The 25,620-nt window shown below is 45.7% G+C and overlaps 1 protein-coding gene across 6 annotated transcripts in view; it reads left to right on the forward strand.

Annotated features, from left to right (window-relative positions):
- Nucleotides 1-25,620, forward strand: part of RAD54L2 (RAD54 like 2) — a 133,258-nt gene that overhangs the window by 85,997 nt on the left and 21,641 nt on the right. For all 6 annotated transcript variants that reach the window (XM_055382529.2, XM_019024055.4, XM_004034227.5 and 3 more), the window contains 16 exons: nt 6,251-6,452; nt 8,036-8,175; nt 8,969-9,085; nt 9,402-9,628; nt 12,284-12,466; nt 12,609-12,742; nt 14,295-14,491; nt 15,860-16,202; nt 16,843-17,020; nt 18,108-18,359; nt 18,570-18,688; nt 20,434-20,552; nt 22,570-22,669; nt 23,716-23,921; nt 24,283-24,455; nt 24,978-25,174. In XM_055382529.2, coding sequence (XP_055238504.2) covers nt 6,251-6,452; nt 8,036-8,175; nt 8,969-9,085; nt 9,402-9,628; nt 12,284-12,466; nt 12,609-12,742; nt 14,295-14,491; nt 15,860-16,202; nt 16,843-17,020; nt 18,108-18,359; nt 18,570-18,688; nt 20,434-20,552; nt 22,570-22,669; nt 23,716-23,921; nt 24,283-24,455; nt 24,978-25,174 — 2,887 coding nt within the window. The remainder of the gene's footprint in view (nt 1-6,250; nt 6,453-8,035; nt 8,176-8,968; nt 9,086-9,401; nt 9,629-12,283; nt 12,467-12,608; nt 12,743-14,294; nt 14,492-15,859; nt 16,203-16,842; nt 17,021-18,107; nt 18,360-18,569; nt 18,689-20,433; nt 20,553-22,569; nt 22,670-23,715; nt 23,922-24,282; nt 24,456-24,977; nt 25,175-25,620) is intronic.

A 25,620-nucleotide genomic window follows, 5' to 3' on the forward strand; every position in this document is an offset into this window, starting at 1 on the left:
GTGGTAAGGAACTGGTTTAGACATGTATCACCTGTATAAGGCATGAGAATTAAATATACTGTGCCTGATGATTTTAAAATTGTTACTGCACTTGGCCACATTCAGCCTCATGTCAGACAGGAGTTCACAGTGGGCCACAAGCCTTATAACTTGGGATGAATGTTTGATAATAAATCTGTTGGTGATATTGAAAGGTCAGCAGGTTCCAGTCTTTCTCCTCCCGGGAACAGCCTATTCCACAAGGCAGAAGCCAGAACAAGGAAATACAGCAGTTGGCAAAAAGATCCCCCCTGCCCAGCAGATCAATTTCAAACCATCTGGACTTGCCCTCTATTCTGTGACTCTGTCCTATCTGCCTACTCTCTAATCTTGCCTCCAACTGTTCCTCCAAGTGATTGCTCAATAAATTTGCTTGTGAAATAGAAACAAAACAAAAAAGACCAGGAGAGCATCAGAGGTCATTATCAGAATCAGGCCAGAGGACCCAGCAAAACACTAAGTTGAAGTGTGCCAACCCAGCCCCAAGTGTAGTTGGTATGTTGTAGGCCAAGTTGCAGTATTGGTGGAAGTAGTCATTTAGCAGTAGATATCCTCTCTTGGGGAGTCTGCTGCCCAGCCAACTGTTTGGGAGGAGGAATTTGATGGCCTCCCCTTTTAGGAGGGAAGAATTCAGGGCTGTGAAGTAGGAAGAAGTTGACAGCAGTATTATGTGAAAATGCTGTGGAAGTGTTAGGTCTTTGGAGGGGTAGAGGGCCAGAAAGAATGATAGTTCTTTTAAAGGAAAACAGGGAATTGCTGAACTTGCTCAACTCTGATGTTTCAGGTGGAAATTGGAGAGCACTGTTTGAAGAGGTTAGTGAATTTGAGAGGGCAGCTAGTCACACTTGGAGCTCTACTTTGAAACTTCTCTTTTAGTTCTCATGTCTGGCTGGGCACATAAGCAATGGCCCTTTGTTTCCTCAGCAGGTAGAACATGTCCGTGAGCCAAGGCTCACACACACAGTACATTCCTAGTGCTGCTTGCCACCCTAGCCTCTGCTTTCTTTGGGAGGCTTTTTGTAATAGGCCTACTACAGACCGGTGGTAATGGAGAAAGGAGTGTGACATTTTAACCTCTTGTTTATGTTAATGGTATTGCAGTGTCCCATCATGAGCATTTCTTGTCTGATGCCTTTCTTGACCATTTCTCCTTTGCTTTTTGAAAAGCAAAATCTGTCTACCCGAAACCGTCTCTCAGTTGAGGGCCAAGGAAGTTGCTGCCAGTGCTGCTGCAGGGGAGTGAATCATCCTGGGCATCCACATGCGAGACCCACCCATCTGTCCACTTTTACAGTAATCACATTAGTCTCCCATGTCCACCCAAACACCAGGGCAGTGGAAAGTAGAATGCCAGGAAGGAGAGGGTTGGGAGTAGTCTTACCCAGGACAGGGGTTGACTTCTGTACCAGCATCCAGAGAAGGATCTTGGATCCTCACCTAAGTCTTCCTTGGATGAGGAGCTCCAGGAAGGGGACAGGAAAGTGGTTGTTGGGTTGGAAGGTCCTCCTTGTTGCTGCTTTACTTCCTTCATTTTAGCTGGTGCCTACCCATTCTGTTATTTCAAACCCAGGTCTTGCTCTTCCCAAGGAAGCGCCCCAATGCCCAGCCAGTAAGGCTGGATTTGGTGTTTTTTCCTCAAGTGTTACTGCTCTTGGGCACTTTCCATATAGCATATGTGTTTCCCCATGTGGTCTATTCCACTGTGCCTTGGCACAGGGCCTGGTACCTAGCAGATGTTCGTATGTGTGTTGGGCTAAATTGAAAGCAGGGAGCAGGAGAGGCAACAGTGGCTGATTTGTAGTAGTCTCATGTGGAGAGGTTTAACATGAAAGTGTAGTCTACAATTTCATGGAGGCAGTATGTGTGTGTAAGAAACATTCATTTTGTGACAACAAGATGCAGTTTGCACATGTCATTTCTGCTTCCCCCTTTGCTTTCTTATTTCTGATCTTTGACTGGGAAATATAATTGAGATTTGAATTCTCTACACAAATGTCATCACTCAGCATGTCTGACCAAGGCCCCCAAGCTTTGCATGCTCCCAGACCATTCAATGTAGTTGGGAGTATGGAATTCCATGGAGTTAGGCAGATAAGGGTTTGAAGAATAGTATCTTCCACAAGATAACCATTGACATCCCTATTTTGCAGATGTGGGAACTGTGGCTCAGAGAAGTTGCGTCCATAAACATAGAGCTACAGGATTTAAAGCCAGTACTGCCTAAATGCAAAGCTCATACTTTTAACTGCCTGTTCCTGTTTTTCTGCTTATTTCTTATATACCCATGGGCAAATATTTATAACTTCTCAGGGCTTCAATGTCTCATATTTAGAATTAGGGGAGCAAAGGCCGGGTATGGTGGCTCACGCCTGTAATCCCAGCACTTTGGGAGGCTGAGGCGGGTGGATCACGAGGTCAGGAGATCGAGACCATCCTGGCTAACACGGTGAAACCCCATCTCTACTAAAAATACAAAAAAAATTAGCCGGGCATGGTGGTGGGCACCTGTAGTCCCAGCTACTTGGGAGGTGGAGGCAGGAGAATGGTGTGAATCTGGGAGGCGGAGCTTACAGTGAGCCGAGATTGCACCACACTGCACTCCAGCCTGGGTGACACAGCGAGACTCCGTCTCAAAAAAAAAAAAAAAAAAAAAAGAATTTAGGGGAGCAAAAATTCTCATATTTAGAATTAGGGGAGCAAAACTCTCGTAGAGTTATTATAAGGGAGAAAGGAGGTAATGTAAAAAACAATCCATACCTCATACCTGGAATAGTAGTAGTCATAGTAAAAGCAGCAGCTGTTTTTTGTTTGTTTGTTTGTTTTTTAAATATAGTGTTTACTATGTGGCAGACATTGTTTTAGTTCTTTCTTTCTGGTGTGTGTTTTTTTTGTTTTTGTTTTTAGACAGGGTCTTGCTCTGTTGCCCGGGCTGGAGTACAGTGAGTGGCGTGGTCATGGCTCACTGCAGCTTCCACCTCCCAAGCTTAAGCAATCCTCCTGTCTTAGCCTCTTGAGTAGCTGGGACTACAAGCACAAGCACATGACACCATGCTCATTTTAATTTAATTTAATTTATTTTCTTTCTTTTTTTTGAGAGATGGGGTTTTGCTGTGTTGCCCAGGCTGGTCTCAAACTCCTGGGCTCAAGCAATTCCCTGACCATGGCCTCCCAAAGTGCTGGGATTACAGGCGTGAGCCACACTTGGCCTGTTTTAGTTCTTAATTTAGGCTATTTTATAAAATCATCACCGCAACCCTTAGAGGTTACTACAATTGTTCTCCTCCAGTCCCTTTTTAAACATGAGCAGAAAGGTATAATAACGGGCATAGCTGGAGTTCACACTCCATCAGTCTGGCTCCAGTGTCCTTACTGAACCCCTATGCCATGTTAACTCGTGGCAAACATTAGTTTTGAACTTCCTGCTGTTCTAGAATCTGGCATCAACATGAAAGGGACCATAAGGAAACTGGAGTAGTAATATGACAAGGAGGAGGCCATACCAAGCTATGGAAGGTGAGCAGTAACATGGATACTCACAATTCCCTGATTCAGCCAGTAAGTGGTAAGACAGCCCATATGTTATTTCTTAGTGGTGGCTGAGTGCATAGGATGATGACCCATGGTACATCATTCTTTTGGCCTAGGGAACATCAGCTTACAGGTTCATTCATCAAGACTTAATGACAGCCCCACCTCTCTTTACCAAAGGCTCTCAGGTTGAATGTTTCTTACCCCAAAGACACTTGACTACATACTCATAGAAAAAAAGTTGAATAAATAAATAAATGGGAGGCCGGGCACAGTGGCTCACTCCTGTAATCCCAGCACTTTGGGAGGCTGAGGTGGGCGGATCACTTGAGGTCGGGAGTTTGAGACCACCCTGACCAACGTGGAGAAACCCCATCTCTACTAAAAATACAAAATTAGCTGGGCATGGTGGCACGTGCCTGTAATCCCAGCTACTCGGGAGGCTGAGGCAGGAGAATCACTTGAACCTGGGAGGCGGAGGTTGAGGTGAGCTGAGATCGTGTCATTGTATTCCAGCCTGGGCAACAAGAGTGAAACTCCATCTCAATCAATCAATAAATAGGACAATTCTTCCCTACAGAAAAATTCCAAATAATAAATGTAGAAGGAAAGAGGAAAATAGAAAACCACCATTAACATACCACAGTAATAATTGGCTCTAGGTAAGACCCACTGATGAACATTAAAATTAGTGGGTGAGGCTTGGTGCAGTGGCTCATGCCTATACTCCAAGCACATTGGGAATGTGAGGCAGAAGGATCACTTGAGGCCAGGAGTTTGAAACCAGCCTGGCCAACATATCGATACCTTGTCTCTACAAAAAAGAAAAAAAAAATTAGCTGGGTGTGATGGCATGCACCTGTAGTCCCAGCTACCTGAGAGGCTGAGGCTGGGAGATCGCTTGAGTCCAGGAGTTTGAGGCTACAGTGAGGTATGATTGTGCCACTGTACTGCAGCCTGGGCATCAGAGCAAGACCCTATCTCTTACAAAAAAAAATAGTGTTAAAGGTCATGAGAGACCAGAATAGACTGAGAAGCTGCCACAGTTTAGAGGAGACTAAGGTGACATGACAGCTAAATGCCACATAGTATCCTGGATGGGGTCCTGTAACAGAAAAAAGGATATTAATGGAAAACTGGTGAAATCCCAATAAAGTCTATAGTTAAAAGCAAACAATAAGCCACCAGCCCTCCGACCCCGCCGACCCCACCAAAAAAAAACAACCAAAAAAACCCCACAAAGCTCCTGGGTCCTTCCTGCCTGAGATCCAAATGGCATTGTCTAGAGCACCTCAGTTCTGGCATTTATATTCTAGTTCTGAATTCTTGTTACCTTTGGGAAAGACCGTTTGGTTGTGTAGTGCCTGTGTCTGGGAGGCTCTGATGAATTTGGGGACAGGCTTGTGGTCTATGTGACTCTCAAAGCCTGCCTACCCAGTGAACAGAATGCTACTCAGCAGGCTGAGGACAGGGGTATGCACATGGATCCGCCTACTCCAACCCCAGTCCTTGCTGGTATTGGATGTTACAAATGACATTCCCTCTGCCAGGAATCTCCCCTGGACCCCCAACGATCTTTTTTTTTTTTTTTTTTAAGAGGGAGTCTCATTATGTTGCCCAGGCTGGAGTGCAATGGTGTGATCTTGGCTCACTGCAACCTCCGCCTCCTGGGTTCAATTGATGCTCCTGCCTTAGCCTCCCAAGTAGCTGGGATTACAGGCGCCCGCCACCATGCCTGGCTAATTTTTGTATTTTTAGTAGAGACTGGGTTTTACCGTGTTTGCCAGGCTGGTCTCGAACTCCTGACCTCAGGTGATCCTCCCGCCTCAGCCTATCAAAGAGTTGGGATTACAGGCATGAGCCACCGCGCCCAGCCCCCAACTATCTTTTAAGGAATTACCTTTAGACATTCTGCTTATCTTTCAAGGCCTGACTCACATTTTACCTCCCATATAGTTCCTTCATGATCATTACATGTATTAGTATCTTTCAAATTCCTGTGATGTCTTCAACCTTAAAGTTCTTTATATCTGTTGATCTGCCCTTCCTGTGATATATAGCACACCTTGCCATGTTGAGTCTGTCTTTGTACATGCCCTGTCTCCCTAAGCAGAACACAGACTTCTTGAAGGGAAGCAGTCTTACAAAACCTTCTAAACTTCATGAGGGGAAGGAATCTTACAAATATCCCTTGAAGCATCTAGGATAGTGCTTGCCATAAGCCCTCATGAAATGATTGGCAAGTTTGAGTGAGTGAATGCTTTAAGACAGATGAGAGGTGAGTGGACTTGCTTAGAGTCATACCACTGGGTATGAGCTATATTTGGAGCCTAGCTGCTCAGTTTGTCCCCTTCTGAGCATTCTGAGGCCATGAAACTTACTAACTCTGATCATAGCACTAAACTACAGTAAGAGTGATGGCTATCATTTGTTGTGGGCTTACTCTGGGCCAGCTTGGTTCTAGGCATGCACGCTATGCAGTCCTCACAATAGCTCTGAGGAATGGGCCTCACTATCCTCATTTTGTAGATACATCCACTGATGTTCAGAGAGATATAAAGAATTTGCCTTAGATTACCAGCTAATAAGTTGCTGAGTTGAGATTTGAACCCAGGTCTGTCTGTCATCCAGACTCATTCCCCCTCACCCCTATAAAGCAATGTCTTTCCCCTTGTTTTTTCAGACCCATCCCTGGAAGGCATGTGTGGCACTGAGCATGCCCAGTTGGGAGAAGATGGGCAGCAGCCGCCGCGGTGCACTTCAACTACCTCATCTCAGTCTGAGCCTTCAGAGCAGCTTAGATGCCACCAAGGCAAGAACCTAGCCTCCGAGGACCCCAAAAAGAAGAGAGCTCAGAAGCCCTCCCACATGAGAAGAAACATACGGTGAGCCATGCTCCGTGTAAGAGGAGAGGGAAAGGAATAGAGATTTTACCTTCATCTTAAGGCTGTCAATAGCAAAAAGACTGATTTGGGAAGGAGAGTTCTCTCTCCAAAGGAGAAAAGTGTCAGGTGTGTGTCTTCATTAATAGTGAAGGTGCAGCTCAGGATCACTGGACTTGGGCATTCAGAGGACTGTAGGGAGAATGAGAAAGGCCTTGACCACTGCTGGAGGGTCTTCTACTCTCTGGAGGCCCCAGGTGGCAGCCCGAAGATGATAGGGTGCTCTGAGCTGGACTTTCCAGTTTTTCCTCTATTTTTCCTTATATCTCAAAACAAGAGGAGACTTTATAAAGTTGAGTTCTCATCTTCTTAGATGTCAACTTCAAATGGTAGAGGACTGTCTGACCCAAAGCAAGACTCCTTCTAAGAGCAAAAATGTGAACTTCTTTAACTATCCAAATCCCCAACAGTTCTTCCTTCTATCAAATAACAATGTGTGCCATTGAAAAGAAATGAATGATATCTTTTTCTCCTCCTGCCTCCACTTAAAAAAAAAATAACGACAACTTGAAATATTACTCTGAGTTTGAAAATAATATAGAATCCCTGTAACCCTAGTTTCTTTTCTTTTCTTAATTTATTATTATTTTTTTTTTTGAGATAAAGTCTCTCTCTGTTGCCCAGGCTGGAGTGCAGTGGCGTGATCTTGGCTCACTGTAACCCCCACCTCCCGTGTTCTAGCGGTTCTTGTGCTTCAACCTCCTGAGTAGCTGGAACCATAGGTGCCCGCCACCACACCTGGCTAATTTTTGTATTTGTAGTAGAGACAGGGTTTTGCCATGTTGGCTGAACTGGTCTCGAACTCCTGGCTTCAAGTGAACTGCCCACCTTCGCCTCCCAAAGTGCTGGGATTTCAGGCATGAGCCACTGTGCCCGGCCAATCCTAATTTCTTTTCTACATGACAACACTATTTTTTTTTTCTTGAGATGAAGCCTCACTCTGTCACCCAGGCTGGAGTACAGTGGTGCAATCTTGGCTCACTGCAACCTCTGCCTCCCAGGTTCAAGCGATTCTCCTGCCTCAGCCTCCTGAGTAGCTGGGACTACAGGTGTGTACCACCACACCTGGCTAATTTTTGTATTTTTAGTAGAGACGGGGTTTTGCCGTGTTAGCCAGGCTGGTCTCGAACTCCTGACCTCAGGTGATCCACCTGCCTCAGCCTCCCAAAGTGCTGGGATTACAGGTGTGAACCACCGCGCCTGGCCAACAACACTATTTTTAATACTGCTTTTCAGCTTTGTGAATCAAATATTACTCTAGTTTATTCTTGATCTGTTATGTGGAGAGATGAGTTGGCAGGTTGGAGAGTTAAATAATATAGAAAGTATTAACCTAGAGCCATCTGAGTTTGATATCCTGTTTTTTGAATGCTGCTCCTTGCATGCGTATGGTGGGGCTGATGTGGCTTCTCCTTCTCCCGCCTCGACTCTCTGAGATCATCAATGGCTATTTCTCTCTTTAGCTTGTCATTACATTGCCCAAATCTTAATTGAACCCAAGTGCTGTCTCTTATGTGAATGTTTAGAAAACTACTCCGGGAGGATCAATTGGAGCCTGTTACCAAAGCAGCACAGCAAGAAGAGTTGGAAAGAAGGAAGCGCCTGGAGCAGCAGAGGAAAGATTATGCAGCCCCTATTCCTACTGTTCCGCTGGAGTTCCTCCCTGGTAAGCAGTGGACATGGCAGGGAAGGCCCTTTGCTTCAGGAGGAAGAAGCCCTAGGTGCACACAGTGGTCAAAAGCAGATCTGGAATAAGACTGGCCTCTCAGCTGGGCGCGGTGGCTCACGCCTGTAATCCCAGCATTATGGGAGGCTGAGGCGGATGGATTGCCTGAGTTCAGGAGTTTGAGACCAGTCTGGCCAACATGGTGAAACCCCGTCTCTACTAAAAATACAAAAAAAAATTAGCCAGGCGTGGTGGCGTGAGCCTGTAATCCCAGCTACTAGGAGGCTGAGGCAGGGGGAATAGCTTGAACCAGGGAGGTGGAGGTTGCAGGGAGCTGAGACTGCGCCACTGTACTCCAGCCTAGGCGACAGAGTGAGACTCTATCTCAAAAAAATAAAAATAAAAATAAAAATAATTGTGGCCTCTCAGGAATCCTTTAAAGTCATTCAGCTTCTTGAGAGCACACAATCAGAAGATCATTTAAAAAGCTAAAATGAATAAAAATGTACTCTTTAAATAGGTTTTATCTAGCTTTTTTCTCATAACTTTGGATTTTAACTTACCAAAGGATTGGGACCTTTTCTGGTGGTCAGGTGGATAGCAGGAAGGAAAAACCAGTAGAGAAAGGGAATTTGGAAGGAGGGCTGAGGTTTTTGAGATGGGCTCTGCTTCTCTTCTCAGTGGATACTCCCCATGAGAGCTATAAAAGAAAAAGGATGGTGAATTGTTTTGGGAAATATGTTAGAGCCAAATGTGGTCTTGACACCGTTCCCTTCCATTTTGCTTTTCCTAGAGGAAATTGCTTTAAGGGCAAGTGACGGTCCCCAACTGCCTCCTCGGGTCTTGGCCCAGGAAGTCATTTGTTTGGACAGTAGCAGTGGCAGTGAGGATGAAAAAAGCAGTCGAGATGGTAAGATCAAACCAGGTGCCTCCCTTTCTTCCGACCTGGTGTTCATGCTGAGATCGGCTATACTTTGAAAAGAGTCCAGTCCTTCCTCCTTCAATTTGGGATGTGGCTTTGACTAATTTCCCTGTGTCTCCTTGGTAAATATAAGTTTTTTGCTTGTCTTAACTTGAAGCTGAAAGAGAGAAATAGTAAAAGTCAAAATTTTAATAAGTGTTGACAAGTTCTAACTTTAAGTTTCTGTAGTCTTCTGCTCTGACTGTGTGCAGTAAATTATCTTCACTCCCTGGATTTTTGGTTTTGCTTTTTTTTGCTGTCTCAGAGGTGATTGAACTGAGCTCTGGAGAGGAGGACACTCTGCACATTGTGGACAGCAGTGAATCTGTCAGTGAAGATGATGAGGAAGAAGAGAAGGGTGGCACCCATGTCAATGATGTCTTAAACCAGCGTGACGCCCTTGGGCGGGTCCTTGTCAACCTAAACCACCCTCCAGAGGAGGAAAATGTCTTCCTTGCCCCACAGTTGGCACGGGCTGTGAAACCTCATCAGGTACAGCAAACCTTGACTGTTTTCTCCTTTTCCTTTTTGTTTCCTTGTTGTGAACATTGCCTGCTGGTGGTTATTAGCGTCACAGCCTGTGAAGTACTTGTTTGGTACCAAGAGCAGCTTGTTCAGCTGTTGGAAAGACCTGATACTTCCTTCTAGCAGTTGATGTTTCAGGATTCCTGATGAATAGGAAAGGACAGGGAAAGGGAAGAGACAAGCTTCAGGTTTGCCCTACCCCGTAGAAAGCACTGGATCTCTTGACATAATAATTTGAGCCTCTTTCTGTGGGATCCCATGACTGAGGTGCTCTCTGGTGAGCAGTGCTTTGATTAGGAAGGTCTGGATCTAGAAGAGATGTGAGAGTCAGAAGATGGGGGGACTTTCTGGTAGGAGGGAGTAGAGTAGTTTGTGTTGATCCAGAGCCTGGAACCAGGACTAGTGAGTAGAAGTACCATGAAGACAGACATTGACTCAGTTTACGATTAAGAACTCTTTTTTTTTTTTTTTTTTTTTCCTGAGACAGGGTCTTGCTCTGTTGCTCAGGCTGGGACTATAGGCCTATACCACCACACCCAGCCAATTTTTTTTTTTTTTTTTTTTTTTTTTTTGTAGAGATGAGGTTTCGCCACGTTGCCCAAGCTGATCTTGAACTTGTGAGCTCAAGCGATCCACCTGCCTCAGCCTCCCAAAGTGCTGAGATAACAGGCGTAAGCCATTGTGCCTGGCTGAAAACTCTTTGTTTTTGAGACAGGCTCTTGCTCTGTCGCCCAGGCTGGAGTGCAGTGATCACGACTCACTGCAGCCTTCACTTCCTGGGCTCAGGTGATCCTCCACCTCAGCCTAAGTAGCTGGGACTACAGCCTCATGCCACCATGCCCAACTAATTTTTAATTTTTTTGTAGAGACGAGGTCTCACTATGTTGCCTAGTCCGGTTTTGAACTCCTGAGCTCAAGCAGTCCTCCTGCCTTGGCCTCCCAAAGTGTTGGGATTACAGGCGTCAGCCACCATGCCTGACCTGTCTAACTGTATTTTTGTACCCATTAACCAACGTCTCTTCCTCCCCCTCCTCTCCCTTCTCAGCCTCTGGTAATTACCATTCTATTTTCTACTTCCATGAGATCAACTTTTTTAGTTCTCCCACATGAGTGAGAATGTGTGACATTTGTCTTTCTGTGCCTGGAGGGTTTCATTTAACATAATGACCTCCAGTTCCATCCATGTTGCTGCAAATGACAGGATTTCATTTTTCGTGGCTGAATAATATTCCATTGTGCATAGGCACCACATTTTCTTTATCCTTTCTTCCACTGATAGACACTTGGGTTGATTACGTATTTTGGCTATTGTGCATAACTCAGCTTAAAAACTCTTCTGTTGTTGTTGTTGTTGTTGAGATGAAGTCTCACTCTGTAGCCCAGGCTGGAGTGCAGTGGCACAATCTCGGCTCACTGCAATCTCCACCTCCCAGGCTCAAGCGATTCTCCTGCCTCAACCTCCCAAGTAGCTGGGATTACAGTTGTGCACCACTGCACCCGGCTAATTGTTTGTATTTTTAGTAGAGCCGGGGTTTCACCATGTTCGCCAGGATGGTCTTGAACTCCCAACCTCAGGTAATCTGCACACCTCGGCCTCCCAAAGTGCCAGGATTACAGGCATGAGCCATCGTGCCCAGCCTTAAGAACTCTTTAACAGGCCAGGCATGGTGGCTCGTGCCTGTAATCCCAGCACTTTGGGAGGCCGAGGTGGGTGGATCACCAGGGCAGGAGATTGAGACCATCCTGGCCAACATGGTGAAACCCCGTCTCTACTAAAAATACAAAAATTAGGTGGGCATGGTGGTGCGTACCTGTAGTCCCAGCTACTCTGGAGGCTGAGGCAGGAGAATCACTTGAACCGGGGAAATGGGAGGTTGCACTGAGCTGAGATCGCGCCATTGCACTCCAGCTTGGGTGACGGAGCAAGACTCCGTCTCAAAAAAAAAAAAAAAGAACTCTTAGCAATAGGGACTACTTCTATGTGGCTGGGCACAGTGGCTCATGCCTGTAATCCTAGCACTTTGAGAGACCGAGGGGGGCAGGTCACCTGAGGTCAGGAGTTCAAGACCAGCCTGGGCAACATGGTGAAACCCTGTCTCCACTGAAAATACAAAAATTAGCTGGGCATGGTGGCGCATGCCTGTAATTCCAGTTACTCTGGAGGCTGAGGCAAGAGAATCGCTTGAACCCGGGAGGCAGAGGTTGCAGTGAGTTGAGATAGCACCACTGCACTCCAGCCTGGGTGACAGAGCGAGACTCTGTCTCAAAAACAACAACAAAAACAAACTACTCCTATGGAATGGGCTGCCTTAAGAGGGTGAGCTTTCCGATGCTGAGGGAAGCCAAGCTGACTGAAAGATCCTGTCAGGAATTTGACACTACCGATTCATGCATTACATGGGGTGTTACACTGTGCTAGTGAATCCTTTTCTGTTTTTTCCAAGAGGACTGTCACCAGCAAATAGACCAGTCAAGGTACAGGGAATCTTCTATGGCCATCCACACCTGCTATCTATTATAACGCCTTCTCATTTACTTAATTCTTACTAATTACAAAGTGAGTAAAAACTGGAGCCCTCATCTTTGTGAGCCCCTCTGACATTTGTCTTTGTCCCTTGTCAGATTGGCGGGATCCGGTTCCTTTACGATAACCTAGTGGAGTCTCTGGAGAGGTTTAAGAGCAGCAGTGGCTTTGGCTGTATTCTGGCCCACAGCATGGGTCTGGGGAAAACTTTGCAAGTGATCTCTTTCATCGACGTCCTCTTCCGCCACACGCCAGCCAAAACAGTCCTTGCCATTGTGCCGGTAAGAGTTTTTGGGAAGGCACCACTTAAGTCACTCCTGAAGAGCTCTGTGTTAATGCCTTTACTGGGCACCAAAAAGCTTGATGAGCTCAGCTCTGAGTTTGTTCCATAAAACTCTCTTTTTGGACTTGGCTTTCTAATAGGTTAATACTCTTCAGAATTGGCTGGCAGAGTTCAACATGTGGCTTCCACCTCCTGAAGCCCTCCCGGCTGACAACAAGCCTGAAGAAGTCCAGCCTCGGTTCTTTAAAGTTCACATCTTGAATGATGAGCACAAGTAGGTAGCCTGCCCTTTCCTCTCTGCCCCTTTCCTTTTAGACTTCTGTCCGGGATCTGATGTTAAGGCAGTCTCTTTGAGTGTGTAGCCTGTGCATCTAGATTTGTTTTTGGTTTCTTGATGTATCACTTTCTCTGTTCTTGCTACTCATTTTTTTCTCTACATAGCTTTTCAGGAACGCCAGAGTTAAGTAGCCTGAGAAATTTCCTGTGTTCTGCTTTAGGAGGCTTTTATATCTTGAAAAATATGTGGGCATGGTCATATTTTCCCATGCATATCGTAGTAAAATTCAACACGAAACAATGGATCTTTCCACTGTCTGATTTTTTTTTTTTTTTTTTTTTTTTGAGACGGAGTCTTGTTCTGTCACCCAGGCCGGAGTGCAGTGGTGCAATCTCAGTTCACTGCAACCTCTGCTTCCCAGGTTCAAGTGATTCTTCTGCCTCAGCCTCCCAAGTAGCTGGGATTACAGGCACCCATCACCATGTCTGGCTAATTTTTGTATTTTTAGTAGAGACAGGGTTTTGCCATGTTGGCCAGGCTGGTCTCGAACTCCTGACTTCAGGTGATCCGCCCACATTTTCCTCCCAGAGTGTTGGGATTACAGGTGTAAGCCACCGTGCCTGGCCTCTACTGTCTAATTTTTTACTTATTACATTTCACTTTTCTTAAAAACCTAATCATTAGTCACTTCTTTTAAGCACTGGTCTGCAATTGACCTTTAATGGTACAACTCCCAAAGCTTTGAAAGGTGTCAGCCTTGCTTTGTTTTAGATTTAAATAAAATTGTCTATATATGTATGCCATAAAGTCAACCTGATTTCCAAAAGTCTAAAGCTATTTCTTGATCCAACAAACCAGCTCTACATGCTAACCTTTCCCCTCATTGGTGTGGATAATTGAGAAAGTAGACTTTACTGTATTTTTTTCAGAGGGTGCCTTTTGTGATGTTTGGACACACACATAAAAATGAGGAGATGATTAGTTGACCTCACAGGTGGTTGCTCATTCAGGACTTTTAGTCCACATGCAATCAGTGAAATACAGTGAGTGCTCCCGTGTTTGGAAGTGGAGTGACTTACTGAGGGTCATCTGGTCTCTTCTCCTCTTTCCTCTTTACTGTTTGTGGCTCTTTATTCACTTGAGTCCAGGCAAGTAAACTGCAGAATGTTGCCCTTCCTTCTGTGACCTTGTATTTATCATGGGATTGAAATGCTCCTTCAAATGTTGAGTTGTAGTCATGCCTGAATATCCAAGGGGGTTGTCATTTTCTCTTGCCTTATGTAGTTGAATTGCTATGTTTCTTGCTGTTTAACCACCATCAATGACCCAGTTCATCCTGAGTGCAATTAGTTTCTCTGGGATGATGGTAGGTTCTTGGGTGGTAGGCTACCCCTGTGCTTGCTGCCACATGAAATCTTTGGTAATAAGAAGTTCTGAATGTACATCAACACAGCTTTGATTGTGAGCAATTCTTCCTTGGGAGCAGCAGAAACAATAATTCTTGAGATATAATTCACATCTCACACAATTTTCTCTGTTCATCTTGCAGGACGATGGCATCTCGTGCTAAAGTGATGGCTGATTGGGTGTCAGAGGGTGGCGTGCTGCTGATGGGGTATGAGATGTACAGACTCCTCACTCTGAAGAAATCATTTGCCACAGGTAGACCGAAGAAAACCAAGAAGCGTTCTCACCCAGTCATCATTGATCTAGATGAGGAAGATCGGCAGCAGGAGTTTCGGAGAGGTGGGCAGCCTATCCCAGGAATACTCTTGTTGGTGTTTCAGGAAAAAAGAAATCATGTCTACTAATAGCACCTAGTCAGATGTAAAGTGCATTATTGATGTGAATTGTTATCATGGACCAAAAATCCTGGTTCCCAAGATGAGTAGGATGACTTCCAATGGCTCTGAGAAGGTACTGCTTTCTCTGCCAGCTATGCAGTTATGGTTATGCCAGGCCACACACTGGCTTGGGAGAGATTCCTCTGTTCGTCTATCCCTGTTTCTCTTACAGAACAGTTGGAATAGTAACCATTTCCTTTACCACTTTCTAGAGATGTTCTGAGAAATCATGAAGAAAATATAAAGTGTTTAAATCACTAATATAAAGACAAAGTAGTAATACTATTGTTTGTGAATTTGTAAAAAAGAATTTATCCCAGTTGTTTTTAGTGAAAACCATTCCTGTCATAGTTCTAATTCTACTCCATCTTCTAAGGGGCCTTTGCTCATTTGGGGAAGAATGTTTTTAAGGGTTCAGAGGCCATTTCACTTTAGAAGTCTCTTCATCTATGAGATTATGTTCTAGATTTGCTTCTATGGTAGAGCTGGGATGAATTTGCCATTTAGCAATGACTGGAGAATAACTGCGGGAAGACCCTGTCCTTTTTAGCTAGCTCCTATCAGCCAGCCCTCAGATGGAGTCAAGATGCTGGCAGTGGTGAGAGCCCACTAAAGTGTCTGGATTATTCCTATTGGTTTCATCCAGGTGCATTTTTAATCCTAGGCTGGCACTCTGTAAGGTCCCTCTCTCTGCTGCCCAGTTGGTCTAAGCCCTAGGAATGCAAGTCAGTTATACTTTTCACATAAAGAAAAATAAAGTAAGGAAAGGAACGGAACGGGGGAAAGGGATATTTATTGCAAGAGTCAACTGCCAGAGGCAGATCATGAGGTCAGGAGTTCGAGACCAGCCTGGCCAACATGGTGAAACCCCATCTCTACTAAAAATACAAAAAATTAGCCAGGCATGGTGGCGCATGCCTCTAATCCCAGCTACTTGGGAGGCTGAGGCAGGAGAATCGCTTGAACCCGGGAGGCAGAGGTTGCAGTGAGCGGAGATTGCGCCACTGCACTCCAGCCTGGACGACAGTGTGAGACTCCGTCTCAAAAAAGAAAAAAAAGAGTCAACTGCCAGATTAGCATTCATACCAAGTCATACCAGTCATATCCAGGAGCTTGAATGGCTGGCACCCTATCACCAAGGGGGGCTGACTCTTGCTTTCCTGCTTCCTTCATTTCTTCTGTCTCCTCCAGGGTGCACCCCTACTTCTCATATTATTGACTAAGAGCAGGCCCTGTCACCCTCTGACTCCGGATCCTCTTCCCTCCCTAGAGTTTGAGAAGGCTTTATGCCGCCCTGGCCCTGATGTAGTAATCTGTGATGAGGGACACCGCATCAAAAACTGCCAGGCCAGCACCTCACAAGCTCTGAAGAATATCCGCTCTCGCCGCCGGGTGGTGCTGACTGGGTACCCTCTGCAAAACAACCTCATTGAGTACTGGTGCATGGTGGACTTTGTGCGCCCAGACTTCCTTGGCACCCGGCAGGAGTTCAGCAACATGTTTGAACGCCCTATCCTGAATGGGCAATGTATTGACAGCACACCTCAGGACGTCCGCCTCATGCGGTACCGGAGCCATGTCCTGCACAGTCTTCTGGAGGGCTTTGTGCAGAGGTGAGCCATCCTCAGGGTCCTGCTTCCTGAATTTTCAGAGGGCCCTGTTGCCAAGGGCATGCCAAGCCTGTTATACAGGATAGGGTGTTGGAGTAGGAGGGCCCCTTCCCTGGGGCAGTAGTAAAACTTTGCTTCCTGTGACAAGCTAGCAGATGGTGGATATCCACTGTTTCAGTTCTCTGAAAGTTTGGCCTAGAAGTGCTTCTCTCAAAAGTTATCTTTAAAGGTACTGGAGACACCTGTCTTACTTGCTGAGAGAAGCAAGAAAAAGGTACCATTCTGCTGACTTACCTTAGGCTAGTCTAAAGCAGACCCCTCATTTTTCCTTGTTGAGATGGCATATGGAGCGAAAGCTCAGAGAGGCAGCCCAAATTAAAGTAAGAACCTCAAGTTTCCCTGTCTCTGTCATGCAGTCAGACATGACCTGGGACAGGTCACTCTGCCTCTTAGTGTTAGTTTTCATCCTTAAGGTGAATTTCTTCTTGGTTGTTGAACCACTCTGCATTATTGCAAGGCTGCAGTGCATGTTGAGATCCTCAAGAGGGAGGTGTGGCAGGAGTGCAAAAGGCTCTGTTTTTATCTTGTGCTGACCCCTCCTGGCCACACTACCTTGCTGTTTCTGTTCTGTTTGCCTCCATAGGAGAGGCCACACTGTGCTGAAGATTCATCTCCCTGCCAAGGAAGAAAATGTGATCCTTGTGCGGCTCTCCAGGATCCAGCGAGATTTGTACACACAGTTCATGGATCGCTTCCGGGACTGTGGTAGCAGCGGTTGGCTGGGGCTGAACCCCCTTAAGGCATTCTGTGTGTGTTGCAAGGTGCATTGGGGCCTCAGGGAAGATTGAGATGGGGACTAAGGTCCCAAGGGAGTTACTCCTACTGAGAGTCTTCAATAAAGGGAGAATAAAGTGAGAGGGGGCCACCTCAGTTCACTGCACTGGAGGTTTGGGGGCTCCAAGGAGAGAGGTGATGGTTTTGTACCACATAACTCCTGGGGTTGCCATTCACACAGTGTAATATAACTGATGCCCCCTGCAGTGTGCAACTCAGCTGCACAACTTGTTATTCCAAGGGGATTAATGGAAAAATACTGTGGGGCAGCGTTTTTGACTGCTGGCATAATCAGAATTCAAGAGATATATAGCTTAGACAAGTTATTAGGGGTACCTTCCATTGGATTCCATACTTAATCAGATGGAGACCTCTCTCATTCTTTTGTTGAGGGACCTGTTTCATTGACTTCATACCTCCACCCCTGGCTACTCTTCAGCAGACCTGTTAGGTATTATTCTTAATTGACCACTGCTTTAATAAGTCAGCAGAAGGTATGTGTCTGGGGACAAGAGGGGTTTCCAAATATTTCTTTTATAGCCACAGTCCTGGGTCAAGGCCAGGAAACTAAGGCAAACGTGGTCTGTGATGATGCTTTGGTATCACTGCATCCTTCCTTCTTCCTTTCCTCTCTTCTTCTGGGAGTTCTCAACTCTTGCTAGGAATACTCTGTGAAATGATATGTGATTGGTCTACTATAAGTCAGATACATTTTGTCTATAGTTTTATACAGTAGCAGACTGTAGCCACACTGTGAAACTGGAACATTCTTACTCTTATTTGAATAAGAATGTCAAAAAGGCTTGTGACAGCTTTTTTGATTATGTATCAAACATACTTACTGGCATGGCTCCTGGTATGCATGCTGCCATTCATGTGTCATGGTGACCAGAACTGATAATTAAAACAAATATGCAGGCCCTTTGGCTGTGAAGGGCTCTGACTTTAATTTTTGGTGTGACAGTGTTTATTGTGGGACGTGTGTGTTTGAGCAAGTATGTGTTTCCAGACTCCCTGGGACACCCTTGGAATGTTCTTTGTCCTGTGTCTCCTCTCCCTTTCCTTGAACCTCAGATCTGGAATCACCCTGATGTGCTGTATGAAGCCCTTCAGAAGGAGAGCTTGGCCAATGAGCAGGACCTAGACGTGGAAGAACTTGGCTCTGCGGGGACCAGTGCCCGCTGTCCGCCACAGGGAACAAAAGGCAAGGGAGAGGATAGCACCTTGGCTTCCTCGATGGGAGAGGCAACCAATAGCAAGTTCCTACAGGGCGTTGGCTTCAACCCTTTCCAGGAGCGAGGCAACAACATTGTCACATATGAATGGGTGAGTCAAGCAGATCCTTCAGGAATCATAAACTATTGCTGAGAAGGGATGGTGCAAGCCCTGCCTGGGGAAGGGGTAGGGATGCATGGCTAGGGTCTCTGTATGGAATTATAAAGGTGGCCAGTGAGCTGCTGCCTTGGAAGGAAATAATTTTATTTCTAGTGATCTGGCCTTGGACCTGCTCTAAGCTGCCTTGTTTCTCTCTTGCAGGCCAAGGACCTTCTGACTAATTACCAGACTGGAGTCCTAGAAAACTCTCCCAAGATGGTACTGCTTTTCCACCTGATTGAGGAAAGTGTGAAGCTTGGGGACAAGATCCTTGTGTTTAGGTAGGATGAGAAACTTCCATTTGAGGCTGTGTGTCTATAGTAAGGAATGACAAAACCACCACAGAGCAAGACCAAGGCCACCCCCGCCTCCTCCAAGTGCTATTGTGAGGACCTTCTTGCATATTGTCTGTCTCTTGGAGTTTCTTTCATTGCCCAATTTGATTTCTCCACAGAGAACAATTTAGAACCCTAGGTTAGCACTGGAGTCTAATCTTTCAAATTCTGGCCTGTTTTTGTTTACTTTGAGAGCTAAGGATAGTTTTTACATTTTTAAAAGGTTATAAAAAAACATACAAAGAATATGCAGCAGAGATTCTATGTGGCCAAGAAAGCCTAAACTATTTGCTATCTGTCCTTTTACAGAAAATGTTTGCTGACCCTTGGTTTAATCTTCTATCCCGCCCCAACCTTTTATTTTAGTTTTAAGCTTTGTCTTTAAAGCCAAATAAGTGATGTAGTTTGCTCTGGAGTTATATTCTCAGCCTGGCTAGAGCTTTGAGTCTCATTAAGGCTTGACTCCCCAGGAAAACAAAGTTGATTGCTTCTCCTTCTTTATAATCTGACCAGATTATGCTCCAAGAAGAGCCAAGTGGCAGGAGCCTGGCTCAGGAGCCTCAGAGTGAGGGCTTCCACATGTGACACACTTTGAGAGGACAGCAGTGATTTTAGCTTGGGGAGAGCCTAGTGTTGATTTTATGGATCACTTCTAAGGACACTGGCTCTCATGATATCTTGGAAGCAGTCGAGTGATTTTGTCTCTCTAGTAAAACCCATAATCATATCTGATGTATATTCATGCAGTGGTAGTGTTTAGTGCTGAATGCTATTTGTTACTCTGCATTGAGCTAAACCCCAGAAATTTTCAACTGTGGAAGTGAAGAATGAAGAGAGTATTTTTTCAGTGTGGTGGTAGTCGTAAGTATGTGGATGACTCTGCTCCCATTATGCGCTAGGAAGGATACCCTTGGTTGTTCTTGGTAGAGTTACCTCTTTCTGTTTCTTTTTCTTTTTCTTTTTTTTGAGATGGAGTTTCACTCTTCCTGCCCAGGCTGGAGTGCAGTGGTGTGATCTTGGCTCACTGCATCTTCCACTTCCCAGGTTCAAACGATTCTCCTGCTTCAGCCTCCTGAGTAGCTGGGACCACAGGCACGTGCCACCGTGCCAGGCTAATTATTTTTGGATTTTTAGTAGAGATGGGGTTTCATCATGTTGGCCAGATTGGTCTCGAACTCCTGACCTCAGGTGATCTGCCCGCCTTGGCCTCCCAAGTGCTGGGATTACAGGCGTGAGCCACTGTTCCCGACCTAGAGTTTCCCCCTTTTTTTTTTCCCCTGAGACAGAGTTTCACTCTTGTTGCCCAGGCTGGAGTGCAATGGCGTGATCCTGCACTGCAGCCTCCACCTCCCGGGTTCAAGTGATTCTCCTGCCTTAGCCTCCCAAATAGCTGGGGTTACAGGCTTGTGCCACCACACCCAGCTAATTTTTGTATTTTTAGTACAGACGGGGTTTTGCCATGTTGGCCAGGCTGGTCTGGAACTCCTGACCTTAGGTGATCCACCCGCCTCGGCCTCCCAAAGTGCTGGGATTATAGGCTTGAGCCACCATGCCCAACCTAGAGTTACCTCTTATCAGTGGTAGGTTGTGGGAGCTCCCATTGTCAGAAAGTTGCACAAGAGTATGGACCTATTGGGAACAATGTTCCCTCGATTCTGGGAGCCATTTGAACGAAATGTTTTCCGTTTCAGCCAGAGTCTTTCCACCTTGGCTCTCATCGAGGAATTCCTTGGAAAACGAGAAGTACCCTGTCCACCTGGTGCCGAGGGGCAAGGAGCACAGAAGTGGGTTCGAAACATCAGCTACTTCCGTGAGTTCATTGTTGCATTGTTCTTAAAGCCTTGGCAAGGTCTGCTTAAGGGTTTCCTTTCCTTCTCTCTCTTTCTCTTTCTCCACTCCATCAAATGCATAGGAATATTTGTGATTAGTCAAGGAGCAGGGGGATACTAAGAGCCAGCTCTTGTTTACAAGGTACTGTACTAGGTAGGGGCTGGAGGATTGAGAGAGATGGGAGAGTGTAGAGAAATAGAAGCCATAGTCCTCTTCATCTGAGATGTGACAATTCAAGAACAATTGAGTGCCCCTAACTGGGGTTCTAAGGAGGATAGAATCACTGTGGTGAGGATGATTAGCTAAGGCGTCTCAAAAATGGGGAGGATTTGAATACACAGGGCTAGTGTTGCCTGAGGATCATTCCAGGCTGAAAGATCAGAGTGAACACAAGCCTGGATCGTGCATTCTCTGTTGGGGAGATAATACTTTAAGGGGATGAACTTTTTTTTTTTTTTTTTTGAGCAGGGGGTGGAAATCTTAACTTTTAAAATGTGTAAGTCAAGTACATACAGTACGTAAACAGATATACAGTATATCTGTGGTATTAAATTTCATGGAGGACATAGTGTCATTGGGAAAAAAAAAGTCATTCCTTAGTGGGGTGGTAATGAAAAAAAAGTTGAGAAATACAGACCTCAGCACTGCTGACATTTGGGCCAGATAATTCTTTGTTATAAGGGGCTGTCCTGTATATTATACGACATTTAGTAGCATGCTTGGTTTCTACTCACTAGATGGCAGTAGTATCTTTCAGTTTTGACAACCAAAAATATCTCCAGACATTGCCAAATGTCCCGTGGGGAGTGGGAGTATGGAGAAATTGCCCTCATTGAGAACCACTGCCCTAATGGAAGGATTTAGAGAACTGGAGGTTCAGGGAGTAGCAAGAAGACCCCCAGCACAAGGTGTGGCTCAGAGCTTGCCCTATGAATCAGTGGTGAGCTGTGTTTGGGAACTGTTGGAACTCAGGTTGGAAAAGTAGGTTGGGGTCCTGACATAGAACCCTAGTACCAAGCAATTAAACTGTTGCTTCCTACAACAGTAGTAATTCAGTTTTCCATGTGGTATTTCATGCCCTTAGCTTTGCCATTTACTCAAGATGACAAGTGTTGCCATTACTATTTATGCGTCTTAACTGAAGTCTTTTTTTTTTTTTTTTTTTTTTTTTTTTTTGAGACGAAGTCTTACTCTTTTGCCAGGCTGGAGTGCAGTGGCGTGATCTCGGCTGAACTGCAGCCTCCATCTCCCAGGTTCAAGTGATTCTCCTGCCTCAGCCTCCCACGTACTGGGACTACAGGCACAGGCCACCATGCCCAGCTAATTTTTGTATTTTTAGTAGAGACGGGGTTTCACCATGTGGGTCAGGATGGTCTCGATCTCTTGACCTCGTGATCTGCACGCCTTGGCCTCCCAAACTGTTGGGATTACAGGTGTGAGCCACTGTGCCCGGCCCTAAAGCCTATTTTTTCTCCCTCTTTGGAGCTTCCCTCCTTTCATTCATGTGTTCCATCCTACTGTTCCAGATGTATTTCCTTTATGTCTCTTTACAGCAAGTTCTTAGCTTCAGGAGCTTGTTAAAAATGCAAATTCCTGGTGGAGGAACATCATCCATATCAAAACCCTTAGTCCTGCACTCACCAGGACTCACAAGGCTGAGGCAGAGAGGTCACCTTGAGCCAGTATTTTCCAGATTCCCTAGGTGATTACTATACATTCCGAAGTCTAGGATTCTTGGCTTTAGAATTGACCTAAGATAGTAAAGGGGAGAAATGTAGTTTATAATCCATGGTGCATGTGAGAATCACCTGGGGGTATTTTCAAATTATAGATGCCTGGGCCTTACTTACTGTAGACCCCTGATACGTCCAAGGGGTGAGATCTGAGCACTGTTGTATTTCTATTTGTTTTGCTCTTTAAAACATATTTGCCCAGTGATTTTGCTGTATATCCTTGCTCTAATATATCCACTGCTTATAGTTTTCCTTCCTTCCTAGGGCTAGATGGTAGCACCCCTGCCTTTGAGAGGGAGCGGCTTATTAATCAGTTCAATGATCCCAGCAACCTCACCACATGGCTGTTCCTTCTCTCTACAAGGTGAGTGGATCCCAAGAGGGGAGGTCAAAGGAATCTGTTCAGGCAGCTGGCCACCTGGGCTGGTACCCCAAAACTCCAAGTTCCCTCAGAAGAGATCAGCTCAGGTTTGTAACTTGTTTTTGGGGTCAGAGAGGGAACTTCAAAAGGAAATTAGGTTAGCAGGGCAGTCATGATAGTATAAAATTTTTTGAGACCTTCATTAACAATGGTTGTGGCTCATGCCTGTAACCCCAGCACTTTGGGAGGCCAAGGTGAGAGGATTGCTTGAACCCAGGGGTTCAAGATACTGAGACCTTGTCTGTACAAAAAATCAAACAATTAGCTGAGTGTGGTGGCATGCACCTGTGGTCCCAGCTACTTGGGAGGCAGAGGCGGGAGGATGGCTTGAGTCTGAGAGGTCGAAGCTGCAGTGAGCTGTGATTGAGCCACTGCAATCCAGCCTAAGCGACAGAGTGAGACCCTGTCTCATTTAAAAACAAACAAACAAATGAACAACAACAACAAAGTACCCAAGAGTTTTAATTAGCTTTTCTCTCAGGAGTGTTATGAGGTTTAGATGATGTGATGAATATGAAAGTGCTTTAAAAAGTAGAAAGTGCAAGGTAACTGTAAAAGGCTGATGGTATTGTCTCATGCCAAGCAGCTTGAAGGCTGTGCTGCCTTCTGCCATCGTAATGCCCTTGGCAGGATGTAAGCCAGTCATTCTCCTAAGCTGTTAGACTAAAAATAGTGGAAACATCTGTGTGCAGAAGTTTCCCCTCACCAAGGAACATCCCTCCAAGGCCAGGATGCGGGGGCCTTACTTGTTACAGAGGAGAGTGAGTTTTGTTTCTGAGCTGGTAGACACTTTCATGTTGGATTTCAGGGCACAATTTTCAGTGCTTGAGGAATGTACTGTTTATCAGCAGGACAGCAAAATCCTTGAGTATGTTGTGCTTAAGGCTTAGGACAGAGTAATATTGGGATAGAAGTCACAGAGGGCAAAACTGATTTGAAAACCTTTTTTAAGACTAAAGGCTCTGTGATTGTTGGCTTGTCTTTTAAAGGGCCGGATGCTTGGGTGTGAATCTGATTGGTGCCAACCGAGTGGTGGTGTTTGATGCTTCCTGGAACCCTTGCCATGATGCCCAGGCAGTATGTCGGGTATACCGTTATGGCCAGAAAAAGCCCTGTTACATCTATCGCCTTGTGGCTGATTACACTCTAGAAAAGAAGATCTATGACCGTCAGATTTCCAAGCAGGGCATGTCAGGTGGGCCATCTTCCAGACTTCGGAGAGGCACATCTATACAGGCTACCATCCTTTTAGTATCAAGGGTGGGAGAGGAGCAGGATATGGGAACACAGGCAGGCTTCGAGAAAGCCTGCATTTCCTCCTATCTCATTCTGATTCAACTTGCTTAAAAGATAATTGACTTCAACTTGTTGAAGGTGAGTTTAATGATAACAGCCAAGCTCGTTATACAAGTTTTCCCCTTATATGATGTTTCCAGTGTCACCAGCACCTCAGACCTAGTCTTTGACTTTCAGATATGGGATGACTTTTCATTATTAGTGACCTTTACAGTTTTTAATGCCATGTGCTGACTTTCTTCATGTCTTTATCCTTCTAGATCGGGTGGTGGATGATCTAAATCCAATGCTGAACTTCACACGGAAAGAGGTGGAAAACCTACTGCACTTTGTTGAGAAGGAGCCAGCTCCCCAAGTTTCCTTGAACGTAAAGGGGATCAAGGAGTCAGTCCTGCAACTGGCCTGTCTGAAGTACCCTCACCTCATCACCAAGGTAAGAACTTGGTATGCATGCAATCCCCAGAGTGGCAGTCTCTCTGTCAAAGGAGGCTTGTCTTGTAAGCTTGTTTTCTTCATCTGAGGTGATGTTTCATGCAGGTGACTTGGACTCAAGGACTTCTTTTTCTTGCCCCACTCAGTCCCCCTCCCTGCCCACAACCACTTACCCCGTCCCCTAATCTGGTCCTGGGAGTGCTAAGGTTAGCCATGTATAGTAATTTGGCCAGTGAGTCTTCTTAGCAGAAAGAGAGGGGGAAAGTTCTAAAAATGTAGTTTGTTAATTCTCTGAACTCCCCCATTCTTTTGATAGGGAAGGCAGACTTAGATGTCTAAAGCTGGTACTAGGTTAGAGCTATAAATTGTACTCTTGACAGAAAGACAGTAAACCTGCCTGTGTATCTCTGAGCAGTCTCTTCACTAGTGCTGGAGACAGCCAGCTCTTTTCTTGGTCTTAAAGTAAGGCTCATTATCCATCAGCCATGTTGGTAACTAAATCAACATCCTCCTGTGTCCCCAGGAGCCTTTCGAGCATGAGTCATTGCTCTTGAACCGAAAGGATCACAAGCTAACCAAGGCTGAGAAAAAAGCAGCAAAGAAAAGCTATGAGGAAGACAAACGCACATCAGTCCCCTATACCCGCCCATCGTATGCACAGTATTACCCTGCGAGCGATCAGAGCCTGACCAGCATCCCCGCCTTCAGCCAGAGAAACTGGTGAGTCGCTGAAAGGGGAGGGTCTGCTGCTGGGCCAGGCACAAACACCTTTCAACTTGTTCATATTTTAAATAAAGGCAGAGCCTACAACTTGTTCCTTGACTGCTGTGAATTGACAGGCTCTGCTCTAGGGTAGGTGTGAAAGCAGTTCAGTAGCCCTGGTGTTTTAAATGGTTCTGGTTTTGACTGCCCTAGCTGGAAAAGTGAGCTGCTGGCCCGTGACCCAGGAGAGTCTTTCTGGACACCTGGGTAGGAGTCGGGAATAAAGCTTCCCAGAAAGAGGCCCAGCCATTCCACACAGGTGCATCTGACCCCTAGCACCTTAGTCCTAGGCCTCACTTAGAAGTGATGTTCAAGGATGAAGGCTCTGTTCCCTCGGATTACAGTCAGGGAATCCTGCTGCTCCTAAGGGGATTCCATTCTGTGTCTGTGCCATGATCTGGAAC

This window comes from Gorilla gorilla, chromosome 2, assembly GCF_029281585.2.
Source record: "Gorilla gorilla gorilla isolate KB3781 chromosome 2, NHGRI_mGorGor1-v2.1_pri, whole genome shotgun sequence".
Classification (NCBI taxonomy): domain Eukaryota; kingdom Metazoa; phylum Chordata; class Mammalia; order Primates; family Hominidae; genus Gorilla; species Gorilla gorilla.